Below are 23,223 nucleotides of genomic sequence, written 5' to 3' on the forward strand. Positions count from 1 at the left end.
AAACAATAACTTTACTTAAAATTTTAAAAATCTGAATTTAAATAAAAATTTTGTCCTTGTCCAGATTTCAATTAGTTATGTCTTGAACATTGTATTTCTCATTTTAGTCACTTAAGAAACTTACATGAAGTAATTAATACATATATTAAATATATCTAAATGAAAAAAAAAAAAAATACATTTTGTTTCATTAGATTTGGAAGATAAAATCTTCATCACTGAAGTTTTTGACACGAGCAGTATCAATTGTGACTGAATAACCAGAAATGTGTTGAGTCACCTTTTTATGATTTAGTAAGTTAGTACTAAGTTAAAAAGTTCATATTTCATATTTGCTGTACCTCATGTTCATCACTCACAATCCAGTCAAGAACAGCTTCTATTAGGTCATAATTGATCTTTTGCAAATCCATGGCTGCCAATGTTTCAAGAGAATTTTTACTGCAACCTGAAAATAAAAATGCTGAACTGACTATTTATATTTAGAGGTACTATAATTTATTGTTATTCAGAATAAAATCACTTTAAAGGAAAATATTTAAAACAATCTTGTTATAGAAGTTTAAAAGTAGATACCATGCTGCAAAAATGAAGAAAGTTTATAACTGACATAGTACTGTGGTGTAAAATCTATAAAACTGGGTTTTCACTTACGACTCAAAAAGTTTCCAAAATATGTAAATACAAATTTAAAAAATATAATAAATCCTTTTTGTTCTTATTCCTAAAGCTAGATTTTCATTTTTACTTCTTTTTCTGTTAGTTTAGTGCGATGACTTTTAACCTTTTTCCAACTGAGAATGAGTTAGTTATGGTCCCAAAATTTCATGGACTATTTAATATAATATTAGCTTATTAAAGTACTTTTAATCTACATTGTAAAATAATATACTTCAGTAGCTGTATTGTAAAAGATATATTTTTTTTGTGAACAGTCTTGCAGAGCAATGGATATCTTCCTGTGGAATAGCACCAGTCTACAGACCAGTGGTTAGGAACCACTGGTTTAGCATATGTTTATTTTCAACTTATTGTCTTTAAGTAACAGTATATTTTGCACTTATACATTTTTGAGTCATAAGAGATAACCAATTAAAAAATTTCAAACACTTTTAAGTTATTTTATAGAAAACATTGTTATATATTTCATATTTTATCTTTTTATCCTATGCATTCTAAAAACTATCTTGAAATTCAACTTTACAATTTTTCTAACCCCTTTTCATCATCTTCATCTCTAGATATGTCACCAAAATATTAAAAAGTAAAAAGAAACATTCTGTTTCATAAAGAATTCAGATTATGCCTAGCAGAGTAGTTTTTTAAGGCTGACTTTTTCCAAAAACTTTTACGGTGATAATATTTTGTTGATGCATAACATGATTTTTGAAGGTCAAAAATTTAATGTCCATTAAAAAATATTTCAAGTATCATTTCACTTACAATACTGAAGTTAATTCTGCTAAAAAATGTTATTTTGGTGCTTTTTCTTGCTCAATGAATCTAATATACTTTTATTATATACAAAACTATGACTAACTTGTTTAAATTCATTATGTTTTAATGCAAATCACTAGCCTTATTGTAGTTGATTAAATAGTAGAATGCATGAATTAAATTCCTGAATAGAATTTGGTTTAACAAACTTTTAAAACTTAAAAATCTTTCAAAGGTTCCCTTCTCTCATACCTGGGTATCGTAAAGCCAGCATTTTAACAGATAAATTACTATCAGAATCTTTATCAAGATTTCCACAACGGTATTTATCTTCCCTTTCATCGTCAATATCCTTCCATTTTCCTTTTGCTTGTTCCTTCATATAAGGTGATCCATCTTCCATTATGTACCTGTTGTAAAGTTATACATCAATTGTTATTTCTGAGCACCTAAATCAATCTCAGAAAATATTCAGTTCTAACTGAGAAAGAATGGAAAAAGTTGAACTTTAGATTACTTAACCTTCTTCTAAATTATTAAAACACTTTATCACATCTTCTGCATGAAAATATATAAAAAAGTCCTTTGCTCTTTTACATGACAACAGTGGTTTAAGGAGTTCAGATGAAATACTCAGTGTCCTCAAGTAACATTATTGACAGTAAGTTTGCCATGCATGGGATGTGATGTCACTCACTGGTTGAAATGCAGTTTTATCAAAAATTCGGATCAATAGTTTTGACATCTTGGAAATGCAGAAACAGGTTAAATTATAGAACAAAGACTTAAAAAACAAAAGGAAAGAACTAGATTGATGCGTCCAGAAAAATCTGCATCGATAGAACATAATTACAAAACAAGCCATATCATAAACTGGGACCAACATTATTTCTAGACATGGCTCACCACTGGAAAATCAAAATTACACACATAATCCCTTTATTTGAAGTTACAGCTTTAACATCAACAACCTTTATACAATAAATCTCCAGATATGCCTAACCACAAAGAGAGGCAAATTTAAAGGAAATAACACTATTACAGGTTAACAAACCAAAAGTTGTTACACAGTTGATAACTTTGATTTTGATCTGAAAAAAGACCTCAGTAGAGAAGCCGGAATGTTGTCCAATTCTACCAGAAACAGACAGAAGCAGTCCATTAAATCTTAAACTCTATCCTGTCTACACAGCCTAAAAACCTTGATTAAAAACCAGATTATTTGTCAGGAGATCAAAGTTCAAATTAAACTAAAATTGCACTACACTAGAAATGAAATGTTACAGATAATATTAATCCTAATATCACCACATCTTAATATTAAAAGTAAAACTAACATTTGATACACAGACATATATACTCAAGGAGATACTAAGAAAGATACAACAAAAATGAGACTTAGAACACAGAAGGAATTCAGTTAACAGAAAATTAGAAAACTGAAAGAAAAAATTAAAAAACAAGAAATATTCATTTACATTAAGAACTAATACTTAAATACTTCACATTAACAAAAACCTGTACTAACGTTTAACATGGCAAAAGCTGCTAACTACTTGTAAGAATCCAAGCAAAAGAAAAAATTGTGACAAACCCCAAGAGTTAATTTTTGTAATTCTACATAACATGCAATTTTGAAGCAAAGACAATACTATTGCACAGAATAAAACTGACTTGTCCTTAGTTTTTCAAATCAAACTGCGTATTATACATTTACATCAAAATTTTTTTATGATAATCTATTACTCACTTTGTCATATGTAATGCATCTTCTAGGAAAAACTCTTTAACAGGAAAAGTACGACCTGATGAATGATAATGTTTTTTGTTATTTTTACATTCCAAAGATATTTTATTAACACTTAAGAAAGAAACGTTTTAAAACTAGAATACGAACCAAAACTACTACTTTGAATAATTCAGAGCTTGCAAAAATTCATGATAAATTTATTTACATTACCAGCCTTTAATCTGGTCTAATTACAGAGGTTTTTTTTTCATTAATACAGCCAATAGATTATAGAAAGTGTCAAATTTTTTTTTATAAAATCCTTTTCTATTGTCTCCATATACATTCTTGTGTAAATAATTAAAAACTGAAAGTATACGAATGTTTCAAATTAACCTCCTACAAAGTAAAATATTAATCCATAAGTGGGCGAGATTTCAGTTAACCATACACATATTGAGTCAATTTAACTGACCTTGTAACTATCTACCATGTAACCATGAGACTATAAATACACACTATAACTCTGAACATACTAAACATATCTTCACAAAATTTTGCTGGATTTTAATATGCATTACAAATCTGTTGTATACAAAAAATCAGAATATTTAATAAAGTATTTTTATTAAAGAATTTTCTGTAAATTTATGAAGCCTTTATTGAGTCAGTCTAAGAAAAATGTGATTTTCATGCTAAGAATAAAAAGATTTATTTCATCTTATAGCTTTCATATTGCATAACTTCTAGAACCTCCTAAATGAATATCAAAAGATTTTTCAGTAAAACTTTACATATTATTTTTTGTGTTTTTTACCTCAACCACAATGAAATTATCCATAGTAAAAGTTGAAAAATATGAAATAAAAAATAGTTTTTCTTCTAGAATTATTGCATATTGTAACAGACAATTACAATTATTTATTCTAAATGCTTCAGACTCCTAACAGTTTCACATCTTCTTTCTTAAAAGACAGAGAACATGAGAAGGGCATGTCAATGGGGGTTATCTCAAGAAGATAAGAAGTTGAAGTGTTATATTCTGGCTTCTGAAATTAAAACTTAAATAATATAAAAAGGTGAATTATAAACTATGCTTCGATTCCAAGTTTATTAATAACTGATAATAAAGTAGTTTAATTAAATTTTGAATGTAACTGTGTAACTCTGTAAAATGTTGGACATTTGCACATTGATTTTCACATGTCTATAGAGTTAAACCAAACTTAAGACCAATGTTACCAATCACTGAAAGTACAGGAGGAGTAAATTACATTAAAAAAATATTTAATATGTAAATCAGCAAGTCATGTGGCTACAGCCAATATAAAGCTGCAGTGAAAAGCATAATTCAGAACTATATTTTGATAATGTTCCATGTTTTGTATGTAATGTGATGTCACCAAAAAGCAGTCATCACTTTTGGGAAAGGTAGTAACAGCCTTTTCCAATGCAAAACATTGAAACACTCCGATCATGAAGGTATGTTCAGATGGGGAATTTAGAATTTCCAAGATGGTGATAACCATTGTACTTAATACCTACTGAAAAACAAAGGAATATGGATCAACTTGTAGCACCAGAACCATGCAGAAAGAAACCAGCAACAAGTTGTACATCAACCATGGTAAAGTGTTGTAACAGGTGAGGATCCATGAATACAAAGGTCAGTGGTAAAAGCAGTCCACATCCCCTGGCAATAATACACGACATAATCAAGAAGGAACACCATCTGGAAAAGTGACACAAGTTGCTTCCACAACATATCTGTTCAACTTTTGCATACCTCAAGCAGCTGGAGAATAAAAAAGGGGTAATTATGCTATTCCAGATGAAGACATACTGGTCAAGTCACCAAACACATTACTTATGGATTTCTGTGAGAATGAACTGTTGAAACAAGCATTGGAAATCACTATTCTCCTACACTAGACAGATTATGGAAAACAGCATGAAATGGTGGATTACTTTGGACATGAAAGTCTTACAATGAAGCCTTTTGAAATGGAAACTACACTGCAGGGTAATTGATAGGAAACATAGCCTTCAGATACAGCATGACCGAGCATGGAAACATGGTATGTAGAGATGTGGTGATGTTTCCAAATAATTTTAATATAATGTAGTATATATATAATGTAATAAAGATGAATGTTTCTTAGCGACTGGATGGTGAAAGGCAGAAGATCTCAGGTCTACCCATGCTCAAACAAGTCCTGCAAAAAGTTCTGTCCTCAAAAAGACTTCATTGTCATCATAATTTTTCTTTTATTCACATTCTATCTAGTTTTGAAAAGGCTACAGCCCTCTAAAATATTCAAAGTTTAAATTGCCAAACTTGTAGTGAATCTGGAAAAAAAAAATTCTGTAGAGAAAGTGGTCAAAATGAAAAAAAAAAGGGCTAAAAGTCACAAGCATAGAATATTAGAACATAAATGTATGCACAAAATCACTACATCACTTTTGAAAACCTTTCCATCTATGCAAGCAAAACAATTTCCAGAATAACATGGAAATAGACAAGACAGTCAGTTGCCTTTAGGAAAAGGTGTACATGTCAAATGATGCTCTTCTTTTATAACAAATTCTCAAAATATAACTTATGAAGTTATAACAAAATATGAAGAATCTGCTTTTACATTAATGTAAAGTAAAAAATTATTACAAGAATTCCTTTTACTTATATTGTCCGTGAATATATAATAAAGCTGTTAAGTTTTGGTCTTATTATTAAAGCAAATATAAAAAGGTAATACCTATTAAACATATACATGCATTTTAAATGGTCAAACAAAAAGTTACTATCATATTAAAGATAAAGAACAGAATGTCAATGTTTCAGTCAAGTAACCAATGAAGGTACTTGAGTGAAAATGTTGACTACATAAATCTTGTTTTCTATTATAACAGTTTAACAATTTAAAAGTGAAAACTACAATGATTTGTTACTTTTATTCTAAATGGTATTTTTTTCTATATAATTTTATAGTTTAAATGCAGAAAAATCAAGCATTACAAGTTTTCTTGCATGATACATTACAATATTAATTTCTGTAAAATTGTGTACAGTTAGCGTGCAGCTGTTAATAACCTCTTTTTGACAGTACATTACTGTTCACATGCAAAGCTTGTAGTACATCCCAACTTAAATTCTTAACTTACTGTACATTGCCTGACCTACATGCACTAACCTATTTTAAAGTTGTAGATAGCACACTATAAGCTACCTAAATCATATGTGTAATACACCTATTTTTTAAAATGTGAATATGATACTTGCCTGTAAATTGTGATATGCATGTAACTTATCTGTAAAATATTTCCTACACATCAGTATTTTACAAGTGAATTAAACTGTTTTAGACATGAATATATCTGCAGAAGCTCATTAGATATGGCCAAAAGTAATCAACTAATTGAAATTGGTGTTTCTGATTACTATTCTTAGAATGCAGTCAATTAGCAAATTCTACTAATTGCCTAGCCATACAAGGTACTAGCCAGTTTTGCTTTGTGGCAGAGAATAATCCTTTGTAAGGGCTTCTCTCAAATAATTTGTATTAAGAAAAGTTATGGAAGGAGGTAAATACTGAAAAAGAAAATTAAAATAAAGTATTATAGGTTATTGAATATTAAGGCTTTAACAGAATATATTGACAAACTAAACTGCCAAATTGGGCTGGGAAGGGTGAAATTTTATAAATATTTACTTTATTTAGAGTCTTATAAAAATGGTGATTTGATTATTTTGTAATTCCATTACACCTAGTTTAGCTTTATCTAATGATTATAATGCATGTCAGGCAACACGTAAAAAATCAGAAGCTCAGACTTTTAGAGCTGTTATAATGACAGCAGTGTATGGGTTCTGTATTTTCTGTTCACACTTAAGACTTTTTATATAACTAAAAAGCTCTTACTACATATTTTTTGGTATTTTTGCTAATATGCACATGTACAAATTAAAAACACAATGTTACTGATGTGTGAGTTAAAACTAAGTTTCTGTACTACAAACAGAGATGAAATTCTCAACAAAAGAATGCTGGTATTTAAATGCACATACAAAAAAGATTTTGTTTATATGTGTAATTTATAGTATAATTTACAAAAAAATAACAACAACATACAAACACTCGTTTTTTTATTTTGCTTCTCATTCCATTGACAGATAAGATGACAAAAAGACATTATACGTGCTAATATCAAGGGTGGGTTCCAATGAAAGCATATCAGTCAATAAAATGCATCATTTGAACATATACTTATCATTACTGACCAAACATACAAATCACACAGCCAGATGAGACTACCCAAGACATCAAAGCTGCAAATAACTTCTACTCATGATCATGTTGCCATAAGCTAATGTCATTAGGTTATTTAGTGAATCATTTGAAGAATATTTAACAATTGTTTAGATTCTGTGAATCACGACATGTCTGCTTCCTGACAACATGATGGAAGGTATCCAGGTTGGATGAAAAGCAAATCAAGAAAGTCCTGGTACTGAGTATTAACATTAAAATAGGTCCCAGTACTGCCAGCAGAATTTCACCCCTTACTACAAGCTTATATGTGTCTCTACAAAAAACATTGTGTTAGTAACAAGCAAGTTAAAAACTAAGCTTCTAAGCTAAAACCTTATATGTATCTGTGTAAACTAATACTGCAATGTTAGTAACAAGCGAGTTAATCCTATTGCCCCTGGTTCCATTTATTGCACATGACACAAGGTTTTAGTGTCTTAAATACAATATTTTATCAAACTACTTTTTGTTTACGTTATGCTAATTAGAATAGCATAAAAGTTTTAAATTCTTCATTCTACAAAGCAATATTTTAAAAAATCCTAAATTTCCACTAGTGTGACCCACATGACACATTTTGTCTTAGCACATGCATCATCCCTATTTTATCTATCACCCCTCGAAAATGTAGAAAATTAAACGTAAAATACTCTCTATAAAATTGTTATTGTTCAACCAAATCATAATTTTATAGCCTTCAATTTTGTTTGGTTACAAAGCTATCAAACAGGAAATCATACCCCTCCTGCCACACCCACCTCTCACATCCTCTCTTTCACAATTCGTTGATAGTTCTTCTCTTACGTTTCATTATATATTACCTATAACCAACAGAAAGTCAAGGTTTTCATCTATAAAATGATGTATTGTATAAAGTTGTATTCTAAACAGAATATTGTCAATTTCACTCACAGTACAAGACTCATTCCCATGGGAAAGTTAACAATTAGCTTGGATGAACTTGAAACAGCTCTTGTTGCATAGTTAGAAAGCCAGGAAAATTTTGAGAGGTAAGGGAATTTGCCTACTTTTTGCATGTTATTAGTCTATATTCTTTGGTTCATTATTTAATGAAATAAAAATTATTAAGTGCATTACTATCTATAATATAAAAAATTTGGGTTAACTCTTTTCAAAACTTGACAGCAAGAAAAGAGATAATTAGGTAAGTATTTATTTTTTATATGTATTCTTTATTTATTAGTATAAAAGTAACAAATCTAAAATACAGATCTTTTAAAGTTATTTAAGACTAGATTAGTTAAAATAAGTAATAATAATAAAATTATAATTAAAATGGTTTGCGAGGCACACATGCGAGCAGCTAGTGGGTTATGAAATTCGATAGCGTAAAGTGAGCTGCACATTTCCCGAGTGATTTGCAACTTATAATGGAGCAGATAGTAGTTAGACACAGTTCAAAGGGAAATAAAACAATAAAATTTAATTATAAATAGATGTATACAGTTACAAACTCAGAGCTGCTTGGAATAAACAAATGTAGTGTCATGTTACAATTTGAAGTCATTTTAGAAAGAAAAAAAAAAGGGTAATTTAGTTTTATTTCGATTTTTTTTTATGGTTATGAGGTCCGCCGAATTGATCAATCCCATTTTGAGATAGGGTAGAGAAAATTACAGATAAACTATAAGGTTTTACTGAAGAAAGACGTTTGAAATGCATTTAGGAGGTTCTAAGGATCACACAAGAAATTTGAGATTTTTGAGATGAGAAAAAGTATTTTTAGTTTTAACATGAAAATTATTTTTCGCACGGATTATTCAAAACAAATACTCAATATATTAATGGACAAATCTTCACTTTATTAAAAATACTTCACTAACAAATATGATTTTTTGTATGTGGTTGGTCAAATTGACTGAGCCCCTGTTGAGAGAGTTAATAATTAACCTTCTAAATTAAAACCTGTTTGTTTGTTTGTAGTTAAGCACAAAGCTACACATTGGGCTATCTGTACTCTGCCCACCACAGGTATTGAGATCTGGTTTCTAGCATCTATGCCATGGAGGGCATTAAAAACTGATATGCAACTCTACAAACCAAAAACCAATATTAGTAACAAGTGAGTTGAAAACTAAGATTCTAAACTAAAACCTTCAGTGTTTCTCTACAAAGTAATATGCAATGTTAGCAACAAACAAATTAAAACTAAGCTTATAAACAAAAAACCTTATATGAATCTCTACAAACTAAAAATGCAATGTTAGTAACAAGTGAATTAAAAACTAAGCTTCTAAACTAAAACCTCATATGCAATAAACAGCTTTTCAGATATATAACTCAAGACTACTAACAAATATTGCCTTTAATCATAAAGTAAAAAAACTAAGTTTTATGACACTAAAGACAGAGTAGTTTAGTTGTAAAAGCATTTTCTTGGTTTTAGTATGAATTCCACTTCATCTCAGTTTTCACTAAAAACACTTAAATTCTTAACACAAATGACATCCTTGTTGTAATTCATCTATAACCTGGTTATGTATTTTTACTCAACTTATTCTATTGATTTTAAACACCAATAGCTGGAAAAGCAAAAAAACCAATAGGCTTAATACAAAATCAAGATAAATCAGGTACTTTCAAACTGTTGGTTACAGCCCCCAGAGATAGGAACTGTAAAGGGTTATCAAGAGGTTTGCAAAGAGTAAGTGGTATTATAGTCTTTCATATTTTTTAAATTTTAAAATAAACTGAATGTGCAGAACTGTACTATCCTAGCAAGAAATGTATTGAATTTATCTCTTTTGGACTCCCGAAGATGGGAGTTGGGTGTCATGACTTGTCCACTTGCATGGAAAGGGATCCCAATCCTAAAAAAACATTTTAGACAGCCTTTTGATTGTCACGATGTTCTATTTAGCTGACAAGTTCTGATATTGAAGAAATAATATCCTAAGTAGTGAGTTGTGGAGGACAAAAGTTAGATCTAAAAAATTATTTTCATAAACATCTAATTTGGAATCTGTAAACAAATTAATAAGTATGACATTTATTAAACTTACCTGGTATTTCAATATTAGAACAATGTCCAAAGTATTCTGAAAATAATCTAGCATTAAGGGTTGCACTCATCAGCACAAGCTTAAGATCTGGTCGTTGTGGAAGGATATCTCGAAGCACCATAAGTAAGTAGTCACTATAAATCACATTAAAATTCAAAAATAAATAAAAAACTTCAGTCTCATTTCATTAAAAAATCTTAGAGTTAAACACATAAACTTTACAAGATAAACTTATGTTTGTTTTTGCCTACAAGTTCTATAATTATTTTAAAAAAGTGTGTTCTTAAACAAACCCAAAACTCTTAATATCATAAATGTTTTACATACCTTTCAATCCAAGGTGTAAATATCAATACTTTTACACCATCTAATTATTTTTTGGGTTTTTTTTTCAAACTTATCACCAATAGAGATCCATTTTATGAGAAATTACTTAATTTAATACAACTATAGATGTATGTAACTTTCATAAACTATACAACGGTATTTGGTTTCTCAACAAACTACTTCATGTTTATGATTATATTCTGGTACATGCAAAAGTATTAATAAACAATCAAAAGTACCCAGCTTTGCTCAGGTTATTAGGTTGATATATTCTAGATGACTATGTCAGGGTGTGTTTTCTGAACCTATTTTAGCATAGAAGAACAGTCAAAAATATTTTAAACATATTTTTATTGCCAGAAACATAGAAAAGTCATAAAAGTATATAGTCTAACAACAATACTAGGTTATATTTTTGTTGTTAAGCAACATGACATAAAAGCCACTGTTGTAATGCATTGTTACCAAAATGCACTGGCTTTTCTATATATATTAGATGTTGTTATATAAAAAACCATTTCTTTTCTATGTGTTTTTTCACTAGCTTGCCACATTAAAAAAATGCACACACACACGCGATCGCACATGTACATACATGTATGTCTGTCTGTGATTTCTATTTGTAATATAAGGAAACATTTCTTTTCTATGTGGCTTTTTGCTAGCTTTCTTCATTTAAAAGATGCAAACACTCATCCACACACTCATCTGAATACCCAGTTGCACACCCTCAGGGTCCATTTAGTATGGATGCAAAGTTGCAGATTTCTAGGTTCTTTCCTCTTGAAGCTATAGCAGTCAAACATACACACACACACACACACACACACACATACACAGACGTGCACTTGAGTGTCTGTTTGTATGTCATTTCTATTTGTAATATTAGGTTGTCAAGAAATTAATGTCAAGTTTTGGTACACTTTCATTAACCACCCCCAAACATCATGTTAATGTAGCCTATATAATGCATAAAGTTTAGTATACTCCAATCCCTTATAGTGATGGCACATGACAAGACACACAATCGGCATGTAATGCTGTTTCAATACAAGAAGGGAAACAATGCCTCTACAGCCACAAAAAATATCAAAAAAGTTTATGGAAATGTTTTGAATGTTCATAAGTGTCAATGATGGTTCAGCAAATTTTGTTCAGGGGACTTTAGCCTAAAAATTGTGATGGGAGTAGCCGACATGTTGGAATTGATATTGATGCTCTGAAGATGCTTGTTGAATTTAACCCAAGACAACACGCTCGTGAAATGGCCCTGAAATTGCATATCTCTCATGAAACAATACATAAAACATCCGAGCAACATGGGAAACTACATAAAGAAGGTGTTTGGGTGCCTCACAAACTCTCTGATGATCATCATTTCCAACATGTGAACGTTGCTTCGTCTCTTCTGGCACATAATGCACATGGATCATTTTTGGACAGAATTGTCACAGGTGATGAAAAATGGATTCTCTATGCGAATATCAAATGCCAAAAACAATGACTCTGTTCTAGACATAAACCACTTCTTACCCCAAAACCTGGACTTCATCCACAGAAAGTGATGCTTTACATTTGGTGGGACATCAAAGTAGTAATTCACTTCAAACTCCTCAATCTACAGCAAACTGTCAATGCAGAGATCTATAGTCAACAACTGAAACATTTAAATCAAGCCCTTCATCAGAAATGCCCTTCACTTGTGACACATTTGATGCAACACAAGATTATGGAGTTGGGTTGGGAAGTTCTCTAGATAGGCACCATCAGATTACCATCTTTTTTGTTTGCTGCAACACCATCTTAATGGAAAAACATATGCAAATGTGAAAGGTGTTAAAAGAGGACATCGACAAGTTTTTGCTTCAAAGCCAAGTGATTTCTTTAATCAGGGCATTAACAACCTGATTGTAAGATGGAAAAGAATAATCAATAATAATGGAGACTATTTCATTTAATAAATGTTTTGTTTTGACATACAAGTTGTTTGGGTTTTTTCATCTAAAAAGAGCATCATTAATTTCCTGATGAACTAATATAAGGAACTACTTCTTTTCTATGTGTTTTTTTTCCAGCTTGCCTCATTAAAAATGTGCACACACACATACACATACTAAGTGGATCCTGAGGATGTGCACCTGGGTATTAATACTTATCCACATGCGTGCAAAAACCACATAGAAAAGAAGTGTGACTGCCATAGCTTTAAGAGGAAAGAACTTAGAAACCTGAAAATTTGCACCAATACTGAGTGAACCCTGAGGGTGTGCACATGGGTATTATTACTTATCTGTGTGTGCAAAATATCAGGTTTCTAGGTTCTTTCTTCTTGGATCTATGGTGGTCACACACAAACGCACCCTTTTATTATTATAGATCTATACAGAATTTATACATTTATCTATTCATTTGTTTATCGATAAAGCAAGATATGATCTGATGACTAACAAATCTTTTTTACCAGAAATTAACATTAACAAAAGATATTTGGAATAAAAATCACCTTTCTTCACTTCTCTCATGAACTTCATCAACAAGTAAATGAGTCACTCCACTTAGCTGAGGATCACCTTCAAGTCTTCGTAGCAAGATGCCCATGGTACAAAACAGCAGACATGTCTGAGTAGACTGAAGTTAAAAAAAAGTAAGAAAATGTAAAAATAAGTTATATTACAATTTCACATTAGTCTATTAATCTTTGACTAGATCAGAATAAAAAAACGATAAATTGTATTCTTACTTCCTAAACAACAATTAATAATTATAAATAATATTTTCTCACCTGAACACTCTCCATTCTAATTTGATAACCAACACTTTCACCTAGTTTTTCTGATCTCTCAAATGCAACCCTTTCAGCCACTGATATTGCAGAAATTCTCCTTGGCTGTGTACAAATTATCAAGCAATGTGATGAAGAATTTCCTCTTAGCCAATCATCTAAGATATACTGAGGCACTTGAGTGGTCTTTCCACACCTATAATGTCATGAAAAAATCTGAATGTGAAATAAGAGAAAAGAAAAATGAACTAAACAACTCTGAAATTAGTCTCAGTCACTCTGACTGCCCTTGTAAGCACCACATAACCATGAAACTTGACATACTATAACTGAATGTCCTTAGGGTATCTTCACAAAATTTGGCAGGCTTTTAATAAACATTACAAGCCTGATGTACATAAAAAAAGCAGATTTATTAATAAAGTATTTTTACTAAAGATTTGACTGTGATTTTCCAAACCCAATGAGGAGTCAGTCTGAATGAAAGGTGATATTCATGCTAAGAATAAAAACACTTCTTTTCATATTACAGCTTTCATATTTCACTTGCATAACCTCTAGAACTTCCTAAATGAATATCAAAAGATTTTTCAGAGAAACCTCATATTTTATCTCTTATTTTCTTTACCCTAACACTAACTGTTGTGAAATCAGCAATGTAAGGTAAGATGAAAAGTTGAAAAAATATTAAATCTAAATTACCTTTTTTTTTCCTTTACAGAATGACTGCACAATGTGACACAATTACACATTATATTTTTACAGCCAAAGCTAACACACTTCTCAAATATGGGTAGATTTAGTTTTACTACTTTGCATGTGCACTTAGATAGTCTTACAGTATGCCAAAAGCTATTTATCAGAGCTCTACAGCTTTATAAAAACAATTATTAAGTTCCAAGCATGCCATGATCAAATTATAATCATGCCATGCAATGAGCTCATGCTCTTTAGGATATTAAGTATCACTAAGAATTTTTTTTCATTTTTTTATATCTAACGTATTAAGTTTCTAATCTTTACATTTAGTTACTTTTGTAAGAACAAATAAAAGTATATAACTACAAAATAAGAAATTCAGTACTTACATTGGCATTGTCAAGTAAGTCCAAGAATGTTTTGAGGTGGGAGCTTAAGGATTGTTATTACTGTTTCTAAGGGTTGTAGGCACATGAACTGTCATGGATGGATGCATTTTGTAGTAAAACATTTTCTCTATATGTGAAACACAAACAAGTCTCTGTCATAATATAAAATACTGTTTAGTGTAGATATTATTAATTTATTTATTTAGTGAGTGAATATTTTATGATTGTTTAGTTTTGTTCATAACAAGAGAGTTAGAAGCAATTATTCTAAAGTAAATGTTATGACAAGTTCAGTTATGTAACTCGGTAAAAGTTGTACATTGCGTTTGTCACTCACTGATGTTGAGATTATTGAATATCGCTTGAAATTTATTGATGTCAAGGGTATAGCGAGCAGACGATTAAGTAATAAACATATAAATAGTGTGAGATGAGCAAGAAATGTAGACAGACAGATAAAGACAGAGCAGATAAGACGTAAAGTTATGAGAAGGAATTTAGCCAAAGAAAAGTTAAACACCAAGTTAATCGTCATGAAAGTGAAAGGCCTTACAATTAATAAAGGTCTAAGGGTTGGTATATTAGAGTGAGACTAACGGTGTTGAAAGCGATAAGAAGAATAGTTTATTTCATCAAAGAGTTCTAAAGTAATTGAACTGGCATCAGTGGAATTTGACAAATAGACGATTTTAGAAGTATAGGATACAACCATGGTAACTTGAAGATAAAGTAAATGAATTATACTTGGATAGTTTCAAGATAGTAATAGAGAAAATGGTTCGGATTGTCAAAAGAAATTCTAAAGCAATTTAATATGTCTAAATTATATAGTATTTATGATATGCCTATGATCTCTATAGTGTAAAGAATTTGTTGTACATGTTTAACTAGTTATGAATATACATATTATTTTGAAAACAAATGGAGTGAGTGCTATTTGTGTGATTTTTGAGTTTATCACTAACAAGCCACAGACACCTGCTGTAGAAGAAACCTCAGCCCAACACACACCTATATATATATATTTCTTACTATTACTCAAAAAGTAAGTCTCTTGACAGTCTTATTAAAGAAAAAATCCAGTTGAGTATATTATCTAGCATATAATTTGTATTAATTTGTATATTTTTTTATGAATCAAAAGGTTAGTTTCAATATTAAACTAACAAACAACTGTGAAAAAAAGAATACTCAAATGAATACTTGCTATTTTCCCACAACTTTCTGACTTCCTCCTTTACTTTGGATTGTACTTTGCAAGTACCTAAAGTCTTCTACTTGCTCCAGTGGCTTCCTGTTTACATATGTGATCTTGATCTTATTCTTTCTACCCCTTTCACTCACTGTGGCTTCAGTTTTTCTGCTATTCATTTTAAAGTATTTTCTTTCCAAGCTCTAACAGTAAAAACTTTGATGTGGAAGAAGTTGTATCTTAATTTTTTCAGATATGTAATATGTTTGAATTACTTAGAAAAATATTTATGCTATGAATTATTTCATTTATGAAATGTCAGATGAAATTTTTAGCTCATAAATGATGATAATTCAAGTCTTAATTGTGATATGTTTTTGCATATTTAGGTACATAAAATTTTCAGTTAAAGATAGAATCCAAGTGGGTTGGAAGAAATGAAAGGAAGTAGCCACAGTCATCTGTAACAAAAGGATACCAAGGGCATTGAAAGCTAAAGTATATAAGACCAAGATTATACCAGTGCTTCTCTATGTAGCCAAGATCTGGACCCTGAAGAAGAAACAAGGATTGTTGATAGGAACAGAAATTAGAATGCTGAGATGACTGTTGGGAGTGTTACTAAAAGAGAAGAGAATGAATAAGGAAATTAAGGAAATAGACTGGAAGAACTTTACTGGAAGAATGAATAAGGAAATTAAGGAAATAGACTGGAAGAACTTTACCGTTATGACATATCTGATTAGAAAAAATAAACATGGCACATCTGCAAAGAAACAGATAAAGTCCACTGTAAAAAATTAAATGTCACAAAGCAAAGATCTTGGTGACACTTTCTAGGTAATTGATGTAATAAACTACAATAAAACTTATTAAATGAAACACCACCAAATATTCCTTGAGGCCAAAGCTTTTGTCTAAAACCAGAAAATAAATTTGTCTAGTTCTCTTCCCAGGCAATGAAGAAAGAATATATGAACCCCAACAAGAAAATGATCAAGCTATGAACTTAAAAAGAGTGCAGAAGAGTGAAACACAACTACAACTAAGGATCTCTCAATAATCATTACCAGTTCAACAGGCTAATGTAAAGAACGATAGTGAGCTTATCTTGTTACCCAGATGTGGAATTAGGATTCCTTTAGCTCTACAAGAATAACCTAACATGTGTAATAATGAAAGTCTATACAAAAAACACAATGACACTAAGTGTCAAATGAATGAACAACCCTAGTGGATGAACTCAGAACTGATGATTAATATTACCACACACAAAAGAGAAATCCTATACAGTTCGCAAGAATGGGGACATGAAGTGAAACATTTGAGATGCCAAACTTTCTCATCTCCAAACCACAAGAAATAGCTGAAAACAACTCTCTAAAAAACTCAATCTCGGAAAGAGGAAATATCAAAAACTGATAACATACAAATTGCAAATTGTTGACAAGGAACAAAAGCTAGAGGAGATTACTGCAGATTTAAATATAGATGAAGTTGTTAATTAGTGGAGGAAGTTTCTCATGAGCTGTATGCTAGTTCATGAACAAGTGACATTACAAGATGAGTCAGAAAGAAAGCTGTAGAAGACTTATTCAATGATTAACAGTTTTGAGATGGCTTGACTGGTTAATGAAAAACTTTATTATAAAAGTGACATTTTGACAAGATTTTGTCATCCTCGGGTATAAGTAGTTTACAGAGATACAAGAGTACATACATGTAGTATAGAACAAAGATCACATGACTGGATATTGCTTCACAATTTAATACAGGTATCTTGGTACCCTGGAGTGTTGATTTAGGGTGGGGCTGTTTTCTTCAATTAAGATAGCTTCTTTTATTTTCGTTTATTGATGTTAGGTTCTTTGTTTAAAATTACAGTGTTTTGTATGGATTTATTGTGGTTTTTTGAGTTGCAATGGTGGTAAACATGGAAAGGTTTTTTATTTTCTTCAGTGAATCTGGTTTGCAATTTCCTATCTGTTTCTCCAATGTAAAATTCTGGACAGTTATTGCATGTTATTTTATAAATGATGTTGGAATTGTGTGATTCTACATAATTTTTATTTAATAATGCTTTTTTGGGTGAATTTGATGTCAACAGGAATTCTATGTTTGACGATAAGTTTTCTCTAAGTGTTGATTATTTTTTACCTGATGTTAGGGATAAATGGTATACTGCAGTGTAATGTTGTGTTGTTGTTTGGTGTATCAGTGTTAATTTTATTTGTGAATTGAGTCTTGAGGTTTTTGTTCTGGTAGTTGTGTAGAAATGTTTCAACAATGGTTAGTGGAAATTTGTTGGTGTGAATGAAGGAATGCTTTATAGAGTTGATTTCTTCATCTATGTACTCAGTTGAACAGTCTTGAAGCTGTGTGTGTATAAGATTTTATAGCATATTAATTTTTTGTTTGGATTAATGTGCAGAATTCCAGGGGATGTAAAGACCTGTGCGAGTGATTTTTCGGTGAATTTTGGTTTTGAAATGTGTGTCGGATGTAATAATGTCGAGGTTAAGAAAAGACAACTGTTTGTTATTTTCATGTTCAATGGTGAATTTAATGTTAGGGTGAATGGAGTTTGTGTGTTCAAAAAAGTGTTTATGTGTTCCATAGGAGTCAAACCAGCACAAGTGTTGTTGACATATCTGTACCAGTATAGGGGAAGATAAAAGTGTGGATTGTTTGACTTGTTTTTCAACCTGGATCATAAATATGTTGGCAAAAACAGGTGAAACAGGGTTTCCCACACTTAAACCATCTGTTTGAAGAAAGTTTTTGTTGTTGTAATTTTTAAAAGGGAAATAAAAAGTGTGTTGGGGATGTGAATTAAAGGATTGGGGTCATAACTGTATAGGTCAAGTGCAACATTACAGGCTTTTTTGGCAGGAACTTTAATGAAAAATGATACAATGTCAAAGCTAGCCATCAAGTTTTTATTCAATGATTATTTGATGGATTAGTTACACATCTTTTTACAATCATAGTAGAGCTTTTAAAATCACAAGCCAGAATCTACCTACCCTGTTAATCCACTAATGACAATCACTTGGTGGTTACATAGTTCTTCTAAGATTATGTGCCTTTCCTGCCAAGCAGGAAGTTCCCGTCGTTGTTTCTGTCGTTCTAAGTATCTTGAATTTGACTGAAAAATGGTGTGTTCAAATACAATAAATTATTACAATGTTTTCACTAATGAACATATCATTTCCATTTGTTTCTTGCGAGTTGACTGCAGACCTCCTCAGTTGAGCACAAAAATAATTTACAATTATCAAGCTATATCAAACACATTAAAAATTCTCAATCTTAACAACAATTTTTAGCTTAAACACAAAATACAAATTATTCAACTTCATCACAAATATTAAAGAGCTTGAGAGCAATGGTCTCATAATATTCCATTATGGAATATTTACAATTAAAAACAATATAATTTCACTGAAAACCTAAACATTACTTAATATGACCAATAAAAATTACAATTTAATGAAGAACAAAGCATCTTGTAGAAACCTGACCAGAACTGTACCTTTATTTGCAACTATCTATCAGTAATTTATTTTAACAAAAATGCTCTATACTTTTCAACAATAATTTCAATAATATTTTTGAAATGAATATTGGCATCACTTAGGATTTTCGGTGTTGATGTTTCTATGGAATACTTGACTTACTTATGAGATAGTCAATGTTTTTTGTTTATTTTTCACTTAAAGAAAACATTAATAATTAGATGCAGGCTTCAACGTGAATCCAAATATTGTCAACCAAACATAGTATGAAGCATATTTGTTCATATTTGATTAAAAATCCTAATCCATGTGAGTCCTAATAAACACCAAAAAGAAGCACAAATAGGTAGGAATAAGCATATTCTTTTGATTTCTATATTGAATTACATGTAACTGCAATAAAAATTATATTATTACCAGAGCCAACATGGCCAATGATTTTTTAATTTAGGCACAAAAGAGGACAAGGAAACGTATTCTACTAATTACATGAAACTATGAATAAAAATATTATCAATAGCAGGGTCAGGGTTGCTGATTTTCAGAATTCAATTTTCCCTCTTTTTATTCTTTACCACCTCTCAACCAACATGGAGCATCATTTTGATCAAGTAAACTGAACTTATGCTCAAAGTAAATCTTAATAATACTGTAGCGAAGCAGTTAAGTTTAAAGAATGTGATATTCATTATATCTTTACAAAACACTAAGAATTTTGTGCATTTATTTGTGATTGGTCTAAAGATAATTCTATGACCACACTGGACCACATGACGGCATGGTTTATAATACAAGAGTTTAAAGTGTCATTATTTTACATATATAAGTAGTTTTTCATTTCTTTGCTCCATTGTTCCTTGTTATGCTTGAATCCCAAAAATCACCTAATCTGACTCTGGTCATAATAATTGTATTTAAGGTTTCTTGTAATTCACTATGGAAATTAATAGCACATTCTTCTTTGTGCTCCTTTGTAGTGTTCATTAGGACCATTCCACACCAGGCTAAGAACTACAGTTTCAAACTTTACATATTAGCTCATCAGTCTAGCATAGTGAGTGATAAATAATGTTATCCAATGAGCCCTTTTCTGAATAGGCTATCATGAGGCTCCACAAAAAACTGCTAACTATTAGAAATAAAAACACTTCTTTAAAAGTTACACAACAAAATAAAAAAAATTTTAGAATGTTTTCAATATGTTACTGTTGGACATATCTCAACATCATTTTAAATCCTTAAGGTGTTTGCAGATTAAAGAATGAAAAGTTTTTTTTATTACCTGCTTTGCTACAAAAGCTTTTTTCAACTTTTGGATCTCTTTCTCTGTTTGAAGTCTAGATTTTCTGTTGTCCAATGTGTCTGTAAAAATTTCTTTCCCAAGCTGACAATTTTGCTTGGTTTCTGCCATCTCATTTTCTGTACTAGCTTCATTTTTTGATTCTGGTTCACGAGTATAAGGTTGAGAATGGATGGTAGGGCTAAAATAATTTAAGTGTATTTGTTCTCCATCCAAAACTGCTAAAATTGAATCTCTATCATCAAACAAGGTGGTCAAGGTATATACAGCAGGATTATTATCAGCAGCTAGGACATAAGCCTTCCTCAGCAAGTATAATGTAATCTTTAAACATACACTTGACGGAATAGAATCATTATGAGCTAAAAAACACACAAGAGGTGGTTCAAAGGGATAGCAGTTATTATCTGGAAAGCGAACTTGTAATTCAAAATGTTCATTTTCCACCTGTTTCTCAACAATAATTTTTTCTACTGGACCTGTGTGCTGACTTGCATGTGAAAATTTACAACTTCTTCCATAACGACATTTACCTTGCTGATAGAAAATACAAACTTTGGATCTATCTTTAGATGTGGAGGATTTATTTGGTGTAGGTGTTTGTTTTTGGAAATACTCATGTAAGTATGGAAGATGTAAAGTCACTATCCAAACCTTATTTAATATGTGTTCACAAAAACTACTACCAAAGATAGCCTCTAAAGCTATCTTTTCTTCTTCTCGAGCCTCCATTATTTCTTTGGGGTTAAATGGGGAATCATATTCTTTGAAAAAATCTTTGTGAACAAACTTTTCTGCACATGCCTTCAATAGACTCTCTAAGGCTTTACCTACATCATCATGACTTTCTTTCAGTGCTCTCTGACAAATATCTTTTTCAAACCCATACCTGAAATCAGTAACAAAAGTTTCATAAGTACTGCATGTGCATGTTAAACTTACAGATTTAACTAAATCTATAACAGAACATTCAGATTTAAACAATTAAACAAAGAAAATATAAAACAATTATTCAAAATGCATCATTACAACTGTAACATTTATTAAATACTAATAAAAAATTAGCAAACATTAATTAATAAGCTAAAGTTCAAGACTGCCAAAAGAGACATTTTATATGGACTTAGGGATCTTTTTAATGCCCAAATATTTTGTGGAGTTCAATTATCATGATGATTGTGCTCTTCAAATTAGTAACAACTGCTCTGAGACATATACAATGTTTAATGTCAATAAATCTTAAGTAATGCAGGGAAAAGATAATTAAGAGGTTATTCTATGACTTATAATTCACTTTTTACTCAGAATGCATTAATGAACTGTTAAAACATAATCCAATACATTTTTTTTATATTTCAGTATATTAAAAAAAACTCGTAAAGTCACTGAACTGAACTGATATTTGTGAAACATTTCTTGCTAGACTGCACATATACGTAACTTCTACAAATACATGTAGTTACAAGTTCAATTTGTGACATGTCTAACTTAAATACTACTTATTCGTTTGAAATTTATAACTTCTATTTCTAACTTATTGCATACTTACTCTCTATTGGAATAATGTAAACAAATTGATTATATATGAAATCTTAAGTTTTAAGTTTGATTACTGACTTATTTCAATAATACATGTAGCATCAGTAAAGTTGATTGTTTCATACTTTTCTTCATTGAAGTGATCAACAGATGTAATCTAGTAAAAAGGAACAATAAATATTTCAAAAATGAAATTACTTTATTTGTAATCAGGAACACCACATACAAAGTGTGAAAATTATGTGCCCAGTAGCCCAGGACAATCATAAATTATTACTTGGGCAAGTTTTACAAACAACTCAACAAACATCTCAATGGGTAACTTATTTTCTATAGCAAACACCCCAGTTAGTGATCTACTGTTTTAGTGTTTGTAGCATTCCACAGCTTTAAATCTTTGGTTTCCACATCCCCATCTTACCAACATAATGATTTTTTTTAAGTTAAGAGGAGTAAGGTGATCTAAAAAATAAAATCATCATTACAGTATCAGCTTGATCTTTCTAACAGCTTTTAAATTTTCCCATTGTAACAGGTATCAATGTCCTCACTTAGTGACAATTTTAGTTCTTAACTTAAGAAATTGAAACATAAATACAAAGATTGTGAGTTCATGTTCTGCTTAAGTTTAATACATGTAAGATGGACCTCTATTGTCAGTTGTGGTCAGCTTCATTATCACCATCACATTTTCTCCTTGGATCTGCATTAATCACAAATGTAACCTTTTCTGGGTGTACTTCTGTGAACAACTGAATAATCATGTACAAGATCTCATTGTCATGGAGTTACCTGGTTTTTGAAAACACTTACAATTGCTGGTGGTGTATGGCTAAGGTTATCAACACTGTCAAATGTAATAAAGCTAAGATAGACCTCTACTTCCACTTCCACCAAATAGCCTCCTTTGATCAGTATTCATCTCAAACCTGATCTTTTAAGGGTATAGATCTGCAGAAATTCCATATGTATGATTTA

General features: G+C 30.7%; 1 protein-coding gene across 1 annotated transcript in view; it reads right to left on the bottom strand.

Annotated features, from left to right (window-relative positions):
• LOC106470203 (putative ATP-dependent RNA helicase DHX57) overlaps window positions 1-23,223 on the bottom strand; it is an 83,411-nt gene that overhangs the window by 40,883 nt on the left and 19,305 nt on the right. Inside the window, exons 5-12 of the mRNA XM_013930742.2 lie at window positions 20,689-21,595; window positions 18,915-19,036; window positions 13,609-13,804; window positions 13,330-13,454; window positions 10,500-10,633; window positions 3,188-3,242; window positions 1,690-1,847; window positions 342-448 (exon numbers count right to left, since the gene is read on the bottom strand). Of these exons, the coding sequence (XP_013786196.1) occupies window positions 342-448; window positions 1,690-1,847; window positions 3,188-3,242; window positions 10,500-10,633; window positions 13,330-13,454; window positions 13,609-13,804; window positions 18,915-19,036; window positions 20,689-21,595 (1,804 nt within the window). The remainder of the gene's footprint in view (window positions 1-341; window positions 449-1,689; window positions 1,848-3,187; window positions 3,243-10,499; window positions 10,634-13,329; window positions 13,455-13,608; window positions 13,805-18,914; window positions 19,037-20,688; window positions 21,596-23,223) is intronic.

The sequence above is a fragment of the Limulus polyphemus genome, unplaced genomic scaffold (genome assembly GCF_000517525.1).
Source record: "Limulus polyphemus unplaced genomic scaffold, Limulus_polyphemus-2.1.2 Scaffold3874, whole genome shotgun sequence".
In the NCBI taxonomy this organism is placed as follows: Eukaryota; Metazoa; Arthropoda; class Merostomata; order Xiphosura; family Limulidae; genus Limulus; species Limulus polyphemus.